This window comes from Rhinopithecus roxellana, chromosome 1 (genome assembly GCF_007565055.1).
Source record: "Rhinopithecus roxellana isolate Shanxi Qingling chromosome 1, ASM756505v1, whole genome shotgun sequence".
NCBI classification, from domain to species: Eukaryota; Metazoa; Chordata; class Mammalia; order Primates; family Cercopithecidae; genus Rhinopithecus; species Rhinopithecus roxellana.
Window position 1 is genome coordinate 55,265,711 of NC_044549.1, and position 16,361 is coordinate 55,282,071.

Sequence of the window (16,361 nt, forward strand, 5' to 3'; positions counted from 1 at the left end):
CCAGGTAGTTTTAATATAAGAAAGCAAATTTTCTTCCCATACTGATATTTCTAATATTGAATCTAATCTAATCTTTTTTTTAGTTTCATTTTAATTATTTAATTAATTTATTTATTATACTTTAAGTTCTGGGATGCATGTGCAGAACGTGCAGGTTTGTTATATAGGTATACACGTGCCATGGCGGTGCGGTGTGCTGCACCCATCAATCCATCATCTACGTTAGGTATTTCTCCTAATGCTATCCCTCTCCTAGCCCCTGATCCCCCCTAGGTGTGTGATGTTCCCCTCCCTGTGTCCATGTGTTCTCCTTGTTCACCTCCCACATATGCCACATATGAGTGAGAACATGTGGTGTTTGGTTTTCTGCTCCTGTGTTAGTTGACTGAGAATGATGGTTTCCAGCTTCTTCCATGTCCCTGCAAAGGACATAAACTCTTCCTTTTTTATGACTGCATAGTATTCCATGGTGTATATGTGTCACATTTTCTTTATCTAGTCTATGACTGATGGGCATTTGGGTTGGTTCCAAATCTTTGTTATTGTCAACAGTGCGGCAATAAACATACGTGTGTGGCTGGACGCGGTGGCTCATGCCTGTAATACCAGCACTTTGAGAGGGTGAGGCAGGTGGATCACCTGAGGTCAGGAGTTCAAGACTAGCCTGGCAAACAGGGTGAAACCCCATTTCTAATAAAAATATAAAAAATTAGCTGAATATGGTGGTGTGTGCCTGTAATCCCAGCTACTCAGGAGGTTGAGGCAGGAGAATCGCTTGAACCGGGAGGTGGAGGTTGCAGTGAGCTGAGATCGCTCCATTGCACTCCAGCTTGGGCAACAAGAGTGAAACTCCATCTCAAAAAAAAAAAAAAGAAAAAGAAAGAAAAAAACATACGTGTGCATGTGTCTTTATAGTAGAATGATTTATAATCCTTTGGGTATATAGCCAGTAATGGGATTGCTGGGTCAAATGGTATTTCTAGCTCTAGATCCTTGAGGAATCACCACATTGTCTTCCACAATGGTAGAACTAATTTATACTCCCACCAACAGTGTAAAAGTGTTACTATTTCTCCACACCCTCTCCAGCATCTGTTGTTTCCTGACTTTTTAATGATCGCCATTCTAACTGGTGTGAGATGGTATCTCATTGTGGTTTTGATTTGCATTTCTCTAATGACCAGTGATGATGAGTTTTTTCCATGTTTGTTGGCCATGTAAATGTCTTCTTTTGAGAAGTGTTTGTTCATCTCCTTTGCCCACTTTTTGATTTTTTTTTTCTCGTAAATTTGTTTAAGTTCTTTGTAGATTTTGGATGTTAGCCTTTTGTCGGATGGATTGCAAAAATTTTCTCCTATTCTATAGGTTGCCTGTTCACCCTGATGATACTTTCTTTCGCTGTGCAGAAGCTCTTTAGTTTCATTAGATCCCATTTGTCAATTTTTGCTTTTGCTGCAATTGCTTTTGGTGTTTTAGTCATGAAGTCCTTGCCCATGCCTATGTCCTGAATGGTATTGCCTAGGTTTTCTTCTAGGGTTTTTAAGGTTTTAGGTCTTACATTTAAAGTCTTTAATCCATCTTGAGTTAATATTTGTATAAGGTGTAAGGAAAGGGTCCAGTTTCAGCTTTCAGCATATGGCTAGCCAGTTTGCCAACACCATTTATTAAATAGGGAATCCTTTCCCCATTGCTTGTTTTTGTCAGATTTGTCAAAGATCAGATGGTTGTAGATACATGCTGTTATTTCTGAGGCCTCTGTTCTGTTCCACTGGTCTATGTATCTGTTTTGGTACCAGTACCATGCTGTTTTGTTCGCTGTAGCATTGTAGTATAGTTTGAAATCAGGTAGCATGATGCCTCCGGCAGTGTTCTTTTTGCTTAGGATTGTCTTGGCTATATGGGCTCTTTTTTGGTTCCATATGAGATTTAAAGTAGTTTTTTCTAATTCTGTGAAGAAAGTCAACGGTAGCTTGATGGGGATAGCACTGAATCTATAAATTACTTTGAGCAGTATGGCCATTTTCACGATATTGGTTCTTCCTATCCATGAGCATGGAATGTTTTTCCATTTGTTTGTGTCCTCTCTTATTTCCTTGAGCAGTGGTTTGTAGTTTTCCTTCAAGAGGTCCTTCATATCCTCTCTAAGTTGTATTCCTAGGTATTTTATTCTCTTTGTAGCAATTGTAAATGGGAGTTCACGCATGACTTGGCTCTCTGTTTATTATTGGTGTACAGGAATGCCTGTGATTTCTGCACATTGATTTTGTATCCTGAGACTTTGCTGAAGTTGCTTATCAGCTTAAGGAGATTTTGTGCTCAGACGATGGGGTTTTCTAAATATATAATCATGTCATCTGTAAACAGAGACAATTTCACTTCCTCTCTTCCTATTTGAATGCCCTTTATTTCTTTCTCTTGTCTGACTGCCCTAGCCAGAACTTCCAATATTATGTTGAATAGGAGTGGTGAGAGAGGGCATCCTTGTCTTGTGCCAGTTTTCAAAGGGAATGTTTCCAGCTTTTACCCATTCAGGATGATACTGTCTGTGGGTTTGTCATAAATAGCTCTTATTACTTTGAGATACATTCCATCAATACCTAGTTTATTGGGAGTTTTTAGCATGAAGGGATGTTGAATTTATCGAAGACCTTTTCTGCATCTATTGAGATAAGTAGTTTTTGTCATTGTTTCTGTTTATGTGATGGATTACATTTATTTATTTGTGTATGTTGGACCAGCCGTGGATACGCTTTTTGATGTGCTGCTGGATTCGGTTTGCCAGTATTTTATTGAGGATTTTCACAAATGGATGTTCATCAGAGATAGTAGCCTGAAATTTTCCTTTTTGCTGTGTCTCTGCCAGGTTTTGGTATCAGGATGATGCTGGCCTCAAAAATGAGTTTGGGAGGAGTCCCTCTTTTTCTATTGTTTGGAATAGTTTCAGAAGGAATGGTACCAGCTCCTCTTTGTATCTCTGGTAGAATTTGGCTGTGAATCCGTCTGGTCCCGGGAATTTTTTGGTTGGTACACTGTTAATTACTACCACAATTTCAGACCTTGTTATTGGTCTATTCAGGGGTTCAACTTCTTCCTGGTTTAGTCTTGGGACACTATGTGTCCAGGAATTTATCCATTTCTTCTAGAGTTTCTAGTTTATTTGCACAGAGGTGTTTATAGTATTCTCTGATGGTAGTTTCTATTTCTGTGGGATCAGTGGTGATCACCCCTTTATCACATTTGTTGTTGTGTCTATTTGATTCTTCTCTCTTTTCTTCTTTATTAGTCTGGCTAGTAGTCTATTTTGTTGATCTTTTCAAAAAACCAGCTCCTGGATTCATTAATTTTTTGAAGGAGTTTTCATGTCTCTGTTCTGACCTAAGTTATTTCTCTCTTTTTTTTTTGAGATGGAGTCTTTCTCTGTCGCCCAGGCTGGAGTGCAGTGGTGCAATTATCGGCTCACTGCAAGCTCTGCCTCCCAGGTTCACACCATTCTCCTGCCTCAGTCTCCCAAGTAGCTGGGACTACACACACCTCCACCATGCCCGGCTAATTTTTTGTAATTTTAGTAGAGATGAGGTTTCACCCTGTTGGCCAGAATTGTCTCAATCTCCTGACCTCATGATCCGCCCACCTCGGCCTCCCAAAGTGCTGGGATTACAGGTGTGAGCCACTGTGCACAGCCAGTTACTTCTTGTCTTCTGTTAGCTTTTGAATTTGCTCTTGCTTCTCTAGTTCTTTTAACTGTGGTGCTAGGGTGTTGATTTTAGGTATTTCCTGCTTTCTCCTATGGGCATTTAGTGCTATACATTTCCCTCTAAACACTGCTTTAGCTGTGTCCCAGAGATTCTGGCACGTTGTATTTATGCTTTCATTGGTTTCAAAGAACTTATTTATTTCTGCCTTAATTTCGTTATTTACCCAGTAGTCATTCAGGAGCAGGTTGTTCAGTTTCCATGTAGTTGTGCAGTTTTGAGTGAGTTTCTTAATCCTGAGTTCTAATTTGATTGTATTGTGGTCTGAGAGACTGTTATGATTTCTGTTCTTCTGCATTTGCTGAGGAGTGTTTTACTTACAATTTTGTGGTCATTTTTAGAATATGTGCAATGTGGTGCTGAGAAGAATGTATGTTCTATTGATTCGGGGTGGAGAGCTCTAGTAGATGTCTATTAGGTCTGCTTGGTCCAGAGCTGAGTTCAAGTCCTGAATATCCTTGTTAATTTTATGTCTCATTGATCTAATACTGACAGTGGAATATTAAAGTCTCCCATTATTATTGTGTGGGAGTCTAAGTCTCTTTGTTGGTCTCTAAGAACTTGCTCTATTGGAACCTGAGTGCGCCTGTATTGGGTGCATATATGTTTTGGAGAGTCAGCGCTTCTCGTTGCATTGATCCCTTTACCATTATGTAATGTCCTTCTTTGTCTTTTTTGATCTTTGTTTAAAGTCTGTTTTATAAGAGACTAGGACTGCAACCCATGCTGTGTTTGCCTTCCATTTGCTTGGTAAATAGTCCTCCATCCCTTTATTTAGAGCCTATGTATGTCTTTTCATGTGAGATGGGTCTCCTGAATACAACACAATGATGGGTCTTGACTCTTTATCCAATTTGTCAGTCTGTGTCTTTTAATTGGGGGCACTTAGCCCATTTACATTTAAGGTTAATATAGTTATGTGTGAATTTGATCCTGTCATTATGATGCCAGCTGGTTATTTTGCCTGTTAGTTGATGCAGTTTCTTCATAGCGTCAATGGTCTTTACAATTTGGTATGTTTCTACAGTGGCTGGTACCAGTTTTTCCTTTCCATATTTAGTGCTTCCTTCAGGAGCTCTTGTAAGGCAGGCCTGGTAGTGACAAAATCCCTCAGCATTTGCTAGTCTGTAAAGGATTTTATTTGTCCTTCACTTATGAAGCTTACTTTGGCTGGATATGAAATTCTGGGTTGAAAATTCTTTTCTTTAAGAATGTTGAATATTGGCCCCCACTCTCTTCTGGCTTGTAGGGTTTCTGAGGACAGATCCACTGTTAGTCTGATGGGCTTCTCTTTGTGGGTAACCCGACCTTTCTCTCTGGCTGCCCTTAACATATCTTCCTTCATTTCAATCTTGGTGATTCTGACGATTATGCATCTTGGGGTTGCTCTTCTTGAGGAGTATCTTTGTGGTGCTCTTTGTATTTCCTGAATTTGAATGTTGGCCTATCTTGCTAGGTTGGGGAAGTTCTCCTGGATAATATCCTGAAGAGTGTTTTCCAACTTGGTTCCATTCTCTCTGTTACTTTCAGGTACACCAAACAAACATAGGTTTGGTCTTCTCACACAGTCCCACATTTCTTGGAGGCTTTGTTTGTTCCTTTTCATTCTTTTTTCTCTAATCTTGTCTTCATGCTGTATTTCATTAAGTTGATCTTCAATCTCTGATAACCTTTCTTCCATTTGATTGATTTGGCTATTGATACCTGTATATGCTTCACGAAGTTCTCGTGCTGGGTTTTTCTGCTCCATCAGGTCATTTATGTTCTTCTCTAACCTGGTTACTGTGGTTAGCAATACCTCAAACCTTTTTTCAAGATTCTTAGCTTCCTTGAATTGGGTTAGAACATGCTCCTTTAGCTTCAAGGAGTTTGTTATTACCCACTTTCTGAAGCCTACTTCTGTCAATTCGTCAAACTAATTCTCCGTCCAGGTCTGTTCCCTTGCTGGCTAGGAGTTGCAATCCTCAGGAGGAGAAGAGATGTTCTGGTTTTTGGAATTTTCAGCCTTTTTGCACCAGTTTTCCTTGTCTTCCTGGATTTATCTACATTTGGTGTTTGATGCTGGTGACCTTCGGATAGGGTTTCTGTGTGGACGTCCTTTTTGTTGATGTTAATGCTATTCCTTTCTGTTTGTTGGGTTTTCTTCTAACAGTCAGGCCCCTCTGTTGGAGGTCTGCTGGAGTTTGCTGGATATGCATTCCAGCATATCCTGTTTGCCTGGGTATCACCAGCGGAGGCTGCAGAACAGCAAAGATTGCTGTCTATTTCTTCCTCTGGAAGCTTCTTCCCAGAGTGGCACCCACCAGATGCCAGCCACAGCTCTCCTGTATGAGGTGTCTCCCATTCAGGAAGCACGGGGGTCAGGGATCCACTTAAGGAGACAGTCTTTCCCTTAGCGGAGCTCGAGCACTGTGCTGGGAGATCTGCCAATCCCTTCAGAGTCAGCAGGCAAGAACATTTAAGTCTGCTGAAGCTGTGCCCATAGCCATCCCTTCCCCCAGGTGCTCTGTCCCAGGGAGATGGGAGTTGGATCTATAAGCCCCTGACTGGGCTTGATGCCTTTCTTTCACAGATGCCCTGCCCAGAGAGGAGGAATCTAGAGAGGCAGTCAGGCTACAGTGGCTTGGCAGCACTGTAGTGTGCTCTGCCCCCTCCAAAGTTCCTGTCAGCCTTTTTTACACTGTGAGGGGAAAACTGCCTTCTCAAGCCTCTGTAATGGTGGATGCCCCTTCCCTGACCAAGACTGAGTGTGCCAGGTCGACGTCAGACTGCTGTGCTGGCAGTGAAAATTTCAAGCCAGTGGATCTTAGCTTGCTGGGCTCCGTGGGGGTGGGATTCACTGAGCTAGACCACTTGGCTCCCTGGCTTCAGCCCCCTTTCCAGGGGAGTGAACGGTTCTGTCTCGCTGGTGTTCCAGGTTCCACTGGGGTATAGAAAAAACTCCTGCTGCTAGCTCAGTGTCTGCCCAATCAGCTGCCCAGTTTTGTGCTTGAAACCCAGGGCCCTGGTAGTGTAGGCACCCGAGGGAATCTCCTGATCTGTGGGTTGCAAAGACTGTGGGAAAAGCATAGCATCTGGGCCGGAATGCACCGTTCCTCAAGGCACAGTCTCTCCTGGCTTCCCTTGGTTAGGGGAGGGAGTTCCCTAACCCCTTGTGCTTCCCAGGTGAGGTGACACCCCACCCTGCTTCTGCTTGCCCTTCATGGGTGCATCCACTGTCTAGCCAGTCCCATTGAGATGAGCCGGGTACTTCAGTTGGAAATGCAGAAATCATCCGCCTTTTGTGTTGATCTCGCTGGGAGCTGTAGTCCAGAGCTGTTCCTATTTGGCCATCTTGCCAGCCCTCTGATCCTAATTTAATCTTAATTCTTAGCCAAAGCTTCCTAGTTAATCCCACTGTTTTACAAATTATTTCATTCAACTTCTGGAATGGACAAAAGCTAATCTAAATTTTCTTTTTTTCTTTTTCTTCTTGGAGACAGTCTCACTCTGTCGCCCAGGCTAGAGTGCAGTGGTGCAATCTTGGCTCACTGCAACCTCCACCTCCCGGGTTCAAGCAATTCTCCTGCCTCAGCCTCCTGAGTAGCCGGGACTAGAGATGCATGCTAATTTTTTGTATTTTTAGTAGAGATGGGGTTTCATCATGTTGCCCAGGGTGGTCTTGAACTCCTGAGCTCAAGCAATCCGCCCGCCTTGGCCTGCCAAAGTGCTAGGATTACAGGCATCAGCCACTGTGCCCAACTTTCATTAATACAATGATTAATCAGGACATAAAATTCCCCATACATTCTGATTATCTCCTATGAATAAGATGTTCATAAAAAACTAAGTAGTATGTAGCTAAATAAATTTGGTCTAAAGACTGTTCACAAGAACAAATTTGTGCTTCATCTCCAACATAAAGCCACTGAACTGTTTTACATCTGGCAGCTGAGGCACAGCCAGATTTGCAGTAAAAGCAGCGTTTTGTTGTATCAGGTATTTCCTTATAAATCACCCCTTACCCAACACACATGATCCTGGCAGGGCTTCTTCATCTCTGAAAACCAGAAGACAAAGAAACCACCCGCTGAGAAAGAGGAACCCAGCAGCAAAGCTTCCCTGCAGTGTGCGAACCTGAGTAAAAAGGAGTGTTTCTGAGTTTCTGCTGTCCAGACTGAGCACAAACCGGATGGACTGGAAAAGTTCTTGGATACTGGATCTGAATTGTTCCTCTTCCATTCCACAAGTGGCTCGTGAGTACAGGATCCGTGACTGTACAATGAACTTGAAAAGGTACTCCAAGGCCTGGAAAATGTGGGAGAAAAAGTGATGGAGAGGTGTTGAAGATGGTCAGGAACTCACATAGCAGAAAACAAAGGGCAAAGTAACAGCAGTTTCTATACCAAAATCAGGTGATGGACAGTTCTAACTATGGAGATAGATAGGTACTTTATTTTTTAAATTTTTTTCTCAAATATCCAAATCGTCACTAAGCAGCAGCTACCTTCTACTGAAAGAATCATTAAATAATTTCACAACTGTTTTCTGAGATTCTGGAATTAAGGAGCCATAGACTTTTATAGAAATAGTTGAATTCAAGGACATTCAGAGTTTAAAAAATAAGTTTCTTTGTATTTTTTTTCAGGTCTGGAAATAAAAGTCACAAGGCAAGGATGTAAGAAACACTCAAGTTTACTGCAAGAAGGAAGCGTCCTAAAGGACTCAGGAGTCCTCAGACTTAGGAGTCTCCTACATCTTTAAGATACAGCTGGGGCCTGACACAGTTCCTCCTTTTTCACCAGGGGTCACAGAAATCTGAAGAAAACTTGCCCCAGGCTGCACAGCAGCCGATAGGCCTGATACATCCAGTATCCACCCTCTTTCCACGAAGACATCTGCCATAAACAGTTCATAAATAGTATAAGATGAAGCTTCTGCAAAAAGTTTGGAAGCAGAATCTGATTCTGAGGAGTTCCTGACGCTTGGCCCATGGTTACAGAGTAATTTCCTTTTAAGAGAACACGTTCAAGACCCAATACTATGTTTTCTAATTAAAAAAACAAAAAAACCACAGATTTCCCAGACACTGAAAAGGCAGAGATAATGGAGAGAAACTTACGCAACACTGAAACAAACAGAAGTCAGGTACCTGAAACATAAACAGGAAACAATTCCTAAACTCCCTTTCATGATCTATCCAGCTGTTAGACAGTTTGGAAAAGCAGAACTTAATATTTTGTGGCCCATACAAAATTCAGTTGGCACTGGGGAATGCCAGTTTAGAAAATGTGTCATCCATGGCTTGTACCAGTTGATTCTGTAGAAGAAATGAGTGTGCGGCCTCGTCTCCATAAATGCTACACCCTCTGTTCTAGTAGCTTTTTAATGCCTAGTCTATAAAGAACTTGAAAAATCTGTCAGTTGCTAAACCCAGACACTTGCAGGCTGGACTCTGCCACTGCTCTAGTATGTCTATATTGTGGTGACTCTTCAGGCCCATGAAGTAGAAGTATACACTTCTGAGCCAGCTTCATTTATTAGGTTATGCCAGTTTGAAGTCACTGAAGTAGGACGTATTTTCTATTCGAATAAAGAAAATAAACGTGTGCATTTTCCAAACTAAATGCCTAGGTAGCAGGTCTGACCTTTCCCTTTAGGTACTTTGGTTTTGTATGATTAACATGGCTTGCTGGGCTCAGCAGAGGACAAAAGAGGGACAGGGTCAGGATTGACACCCTGGAATCCTTAGAGGTAGGGATTAGAATCCCTATAGGTAAAAGATAGAACAGATCTGGGAGCAGCCTAAAAAAGCCAGGATTGCTTCCTCAGTTAAGTCACACAGAAAATGTAAAGCATGCTAAGACCTGGAAAGATTCACCAAAAATGTATTATGCATAGAAGAAGAACATGAACTTATTGAGCATCCTACTATTATATGCCCAAGCCCCGGAAGATGCAGGAAGGACTGGCAATTACGTAGAGCATTGGAAATAAAGACAGGAAAATAAACTAAATTTTTTTTTGAAAAGTGTAATTTTAGGACACCTGAGAGGTAAGCAAATCTAATTATGTGCTCCATACTACTCCTCTAATTTTAAAAAGTTTTTTTGTTTGTTTGGTTTTTAAGTTTGAAACCACTACCACAAGAGATGTAATGACTGGCATGAAACATTTGCCAGTTTCAGGGAGGTAGAACTAGACAGCAAAGTGACTTGCACCTTTTGGGCATGAGAGCTTGCTTCCACTAGAGGAGCACAAGGCTGATGTCAGAGAAGTCTCTATGCAAACCCGGATGAGGACACGGAAAATAAAGCCACTTCCAGTCATTCGTCAGTACCTGACGTCCCTCTTCCCTACTCCTCTTAAATCTCTTGACTTTTGGATCAGTACCATCCTGATCAGGACCAGGTGATGCTGGCCACCTCTGACAGATTCAACTGGGGAAGGAGAGTGGGGCACAGGAGTGGAACAGAAGGTAAGAGGTGGAGCCTGTGGAATTTGTTCAAGCTTTAAAGGTGCTCCAATTACTCTCCAATTACTGTGTAGAGACAATGGAGCACTTAACTGTGGCTGAAGCAACGGCCCTGTCCATTTTTGCTTAAGTTAATAAACCTGTAAGAAAAAGAGATCCTAAAAGTTATTACCATGTTTGTATCACCAAAAAGATCCACTGTGCCCTCTCTTTCCTCCTTGTGGCTACCTGCTAAGGAACTGATACAGCTCAGCACGGAAAAGTGTGCTGTTGTTTTGGAATGCCTTGTGAAGAGCCACCCTAAAACCCACAATGACACCCTTACATGCCTCTCACATTGTGAACAAACAATAAAACCAAGTAAGAAATAATGAACTTTTCATTTTCACCTTCTTCAACAGAACTTTTTTTAAGGTCATGATTCTGAAGGTAAAAGGAAGAGATAAGGTTATGAGTGGAAAGATATATCGAATCAAAAGTATTAAGGAAGAAGTTTCCTAGTTCATGGCTTTTGATACTGGAATGAGAAGTATCAGGCCAGGAGCATGCATCCTATGAAGGAGGAAAACAGGATTAGATGGAAACCTACTAATTCGGTGAAGGAGACATGTAAACTGAAATCAGATGAAGAAGAGGAAACAAACTGATAAAACCTTAGTGTTGGATGTATTACAGAACAAGTGTGAAATTGTGAGAACAAATATGAAAACACCTCAGAAAAATGCTCCCCGAAAGAGAATTCTTCCTTCTCCCTACCCAAACCTTATCTTTCCCAGAATTCTGTACCTCCACAAATGGTCTTGCCATCAACTCAGCTGATTTAGCAAAGACCCCTTGGAAACAGTCGCAGTTCTCCCTTATTATCATCTTCTACATCCAATCTAGCATTTGAAAGCCCTTGCTTTAGTCACATCAATTGCCTTTTGGTTCCTTAAAAATCCAAGCACTTGGGGCCCGGTGCAGTGGCTCATCCCTAAAATTCCAGGACTTTGGAAGGTGGAGGTGGGTGGATCACCTGAGGTCAGGAGTGGCTAACTAGAATACACAGCATAGAGAAGACGGTAAATGACCTGATGGAGCTGAAAACCATAGCACAAGAACTACGTGACACATGCACAAGCTTCACTAGCCGATTCAATCAAGAGGAAGAAAGGGTATAAGTGATTGAAGATCAAATGAATGAAATGAAGTGAGACGTTTAACAGAAAAAAGAGTAAAAAGAAATGAACAAAGCCTCCAAGAAATATGGGACTATGTGAAAAGACCAAATCTACGTCTGATTGGTGTACCTGAAAGTGACAGGGAGAATGGAACCAAGCTGGAAAACACTCTTCAGGATATTATCCAGGAGAACTTCCCCAACCTAACAAGGCAGGCCAACATTCAAATTCAGGAAATACAAAGAACACCACAAAGATACTCCTCAAGAAGAGAAACTCCAAGACACATAATTGTCAGATTCACCAAAGTTGAAATAAACGAAAAAATGTTAAGGGCAGCCAGAGAGAAAGACTGGGTTACTCACAAAGGGAAGCCCATCAGACTAACAGTGGATCTCTTGGCAGAAACTCTACAAGCCAGAAGGGAGTGGGGGCCAATATTCAACATTCTTAAAGAAAAGAATTTTCAACCCAGAATTTCATATCCAGCTAAACTAAGCTTCATAAGTGAAGGGCAAATAAAATCCTTTACAGACAAACAAATGTTGAGAGATTCTGTCACCACCAGGCCTGCCTTACAAGAGCTTCTGAAGGAAGCACTAAACGTGGAAAGGAACAACTGGTACCAAACACTGCAAAAACATGCCAAATTGTAAAGACCATTGATGCTAGGAAGAAACTGCATCAACTAACGAGCAAAATAACCAGCTAACATCATAATGACAGTATCAAATTCACACATAACAATACTAACTTTAAATGTAAATGGACTAAATGCTCCAATTATAAGACACAGACTGGCAAATTGAATAAAGAGTCAAGATCCATCAGTGTGCTGTATTCAGGGACCTATCTCACATACAGAGACACACATAGGCTCAAAATAAAGGGATGGGGGAAGATCAACCAAGCAAATGGAAAACAAAAAAAAGCAGGGGTTGCAATCCTAGTCTCTGATAAAATAGACTTTAAACCAACAAAGATCAAAAGAGACAAAGAAGGCCATTACACAATGGTAAAGGGATCAATTCAACAAGAAGAGTTAACTATACTAAATATATATGCACCCAATACAGGAGCACCCAGATTCATAAAGCAAGTCCTTAGAGACCTACAAAGAGACTGAGACTCCCCCACAATAATAATGGGAGACTTTTAACACCACACTGTCAACATTAGACAGATCAACCAGACAGAAAGTTAACAAGGATATCCAGGACTTGAACTCAGCTCTGCACCAAGTAGACCTAATAGACATCTACAGAACACTCCACCCCAAATCAACAGAATACACATTCTTCTCAGCAACACATCACACTTATTTCAAAACTGACCACATAGTTGGAAGTAAAGCACTCCTCAGTAAATGTAAAAGAACAGAAATTATAACAAACTGTCTCTCAGACCACAGTGCAATCAAACTAGAACTCAGGATTAAGAAACTCACTCAAAACCGCTCAACTATATGGAAACTGAACAACCTGCTCCTGAATGACTACTGCGTACATAATGAAATGAAGGCAGAAATAAGGATGTTCTTTGAAACTAATGAGAACAAAGACACAACATACCAGAATCTCTGGGACACATTTAAAGCAGTGTGTAGAGGGAAATTTATAGCACTAAATGCCCACAAGAGAAAGCAGAAAAGATCTAAAATTGACACCCTAATATCACAATTAAAAGAACTAGGGAAGCAAGAGCAAATACATTCAAAAGCTAGCAGAAGGCAAGAAATAACTAAGATCAGAACCAAAGGAGATAGAAACACCAAAAACCCTAAAAAAAAAAATCAATGAATCCAGGAGCTGGTTTTTTTGAAAAGATCAACAAAATTGATAGACTGCTAGCAACACCAATAAAGAAGAGAGAAGAATCAAATAGATGCAATAAAAAATGATAATGGGGATATCACCACTGACCCCACAGAAATACAAACTACCATCAGAGAATACTATAAAAACCTCTACTCAAATAAACTAGAAAATCTAGAAGAAATGGATAAATTTCTGGACACATACACCCTCCCAAGACTAAACCAGGAAGAAGTTGAATCCCTGAAGAGACCAATAACAGGCTCTGAAATTGAGGCAATAATTAATTTTTTGGTCTACCAACCAAAAAAAGTCCAGGACCAGACAGATTCACAGCCGAATTCTACCAGAGGTACAAGGAGGAGCTGGTCCCATTCCTTCTGACACTATTCCAATCAATAGAAAAAGAGGGAATCCTCCCTAACTCATTTTTGAGGCCAGCATCATCCTGATACCAAACTCTGGCAGAGACACAACAAAAAAATAGAATTTTAGACCAACATCCCTAATGAACATCAATGCAAAAATCCTCAATAAAATACTGGCAAACTGAATCCAGCAGCACATCAAAAAGCTTATCCACCATGATCAGTGGGCTTCATCCCTGGGATGCAAGGCTGGTTCAACATACAAATCAATAAACGTAATCCATCACATAAACAGAACCAAAGACAAAAACCACATGATTATCTCAACAGATGCAGAAAAGGCCTTTGACAAAATTCAGCAGCTCTTCATGCTAAAAACTCTCAATAAACTAGGTACTGATGGAACGTATCTCAAAATAATAAGAGCTATTTATGACAAACCCACAGCCAATATCATACTGAACGGGTAAAAGCTGGAAACATTCCCCTTGAAAACTGGCACAAGACAGGGATGCCCTCTCTCACCACTCCTATTCAACATAGTGTTGGAAGTTCTGGCTAGGGCAATTAGGCAGGAGAAAGAAATAAAGGGTAATCAATTAGGAAAAGAGGAAGTCAAATTGTCCCTGTTTGCAGATGACATGATTGCATATTTAGAAAACGCCATGGTCTCAGCCCCAAATCTCCTTAAGCTGATAAGCAACTTCAGCAAAGTCTCAGGATGCAAAATCAAAGTGCAAAAATCACAAGCATTCTTATACACCAATAACAGACAAACAGAGAGCCAAATCATGAGTGAACTCCCATTCACAATTGCTTCAAAGAGAATAAAATACCCAGGAATGCAACTTACAAGGACTTCTTCAAGGAGAACTACAAATCACTGCTCAACAAAATAAAAGAGGACACAAACAAATGGAAGAATATTCCATGCTCATGGATAGGAAGAATCCATATCGTGAAAATGGCCGTACTGCCCAAGGTAATTTATAGATTCAATGCCATCCTCATCAAGCTACCAATAACTTTATTCACAGAACTGGAAAAAACTACTTTAAAGCTCATATGTAACCAAAAAAGAGCCCGCCTTGTCAAGAAAATAAATCCTAAGCAAAAAGAACAAAGCTTGAGGCATCACACTACCTGACTTCATATACTACTAGGCTACAGTAACCAAAACAGTATGTACTGGTACCAAAACAGAGATATAGACCAATGCAAGAGAACAGACCCTCAGAAATAACACCACACACCTACAACCATCTAATCTTTGACAAACCTGACAAAAACAAGCAATGGGGAAAGGATTCCCTATTTAATAAATGGTGCTGGGAAAACCGGGTAGCCACATGTAGGAAGCTGAAACTGGATCCCTTCCTTACACCTTATACAAAAATTAATTCAAGATGGATTAAAGACTTAAATGTTAGACCTAAGACCATAAAATCCCTAGAAGAAAACCTAGGCAATACCATTCAGGACATAGGCATGCGGAAGGACTTCATCACTAGAACACCAAAAGCAATGGCAACAAAGCCAAAATTGACAAATGGGATCTAATTCAACTACAGAGCTTCTGCACAGCAAAAGAAACTATCATCAGAGCGAACAGGCAACCTGCAGAATGGGAGAAAATTGTTACAATCTACCCATCTGACAAAGGGCTAGTATCTAGATTCTACAAAGAACTTAAACAAATTTACAAGAAAAAATCAAACAACGCCATCAAAATGTGGGCAAAGGATATGAACAGACACTTCTCAAAAGAAGACATTTATGCAGCCAACAGACATGAAAAAATGCTCATCATCACTGGCCATCAGAGAAATGGAAATCAAAACCACAATGAGATACCATCTCACACCAGTTAGAATGGCGATCATTAAAAAGTTAGGAAACAACAGGTGCTGGAAAGGATGTGGAGAAATAGGAATACTTTTACACTGTTGGTGGGACTGTAAACTAGCTCAACCATTGTGGAAGACACTGTGGCGATTCCTCAAGGGTCTAGAACTAGAAATACCATTTGACCCAGCCATCCCATTACTGGGTATATACCCAAAGGATTATAAATCATGCTGCTATAAAGACGAATGCACATGTATGTTTATGACGGCACTATTCACAACAGCAAAGACTTGGAATCAACCCAAATGTCCATCAATGATAGGCTGGATTAAGAAAATGTGGCACATATACACCATGAAATACTATGCAGCCATAAAAAAGGATGATTTCATGTCCTTTGTAGGGATATGGATGAAGCTGGAAACCATCATTCTGAGCAAACTATCGCAAGGACAGAAAACCAAACACCGCATGTTCTCACTCATAGGTGGGAATTGAACAATGAGAACACTTGGACACAGGGTGGGGAACATCACACACCGGGGCCTGTCGTGGGGTGGGGAGAGGGAGGAGGGGGGAGGGATAGCATTAGGCGATGCTATCTAATATAAATGATGAGTTAATGGGTGCAGCACGCCAACATGGCACGTGTATACATATGTAACAAACCTGCACGTTGTGCACATGTACTCTAGAACTTAAAGTATAATAATAATAATAATAAAACAAAAACAAAAACAAAACCCAAGCCCTTTCCCATCTAGGCTTTTAAAGATTCTGTTTCCTCAGTCTGGAGTGCTCATTCCTTAACTCTTAACACTGACTTCAGCTCAGAGATCACCTCCTCAGAGAAGGTTTCCCAAACCCTTGATTTGAAGTAAACCCCCCTTTCCAGCTAGTCTGTTCCGTGATCTTGTTTATTTACTTCATAGTACTCAACTATTTTTTTTTTTCTTGAGATGGAG

The 16,361-nt window shown here is 40.9% G+C and overlaps 1 protein-coding gene across 7 annotated transcripts in view; it reads right to left on the bottom strand.

Annotated features, from left to right (window-relative positions):
- The window catches only part of DOCK3 (dedicator of cytokinesis 3), a 666,839-nt gene that overhangs the window by 110,877 nt on the left and 539,601 nt on the right, over positions 1-16,361 (bottom strand). For all 7 annotated transcript variants that reach the window (XM_030934847.1, XM_030934917.1, XM_030934886.1 and 4 more), the window contains one exon: positions 7,869-8,039. In XM_030934847.1, the coding sequence (XP_030790707.1) occupies positions 7,869-8,039 (171 nt within the window). The remainder of the gene's footprint in view (positions 1-7,868; positions 8,040-16,361) is intronic.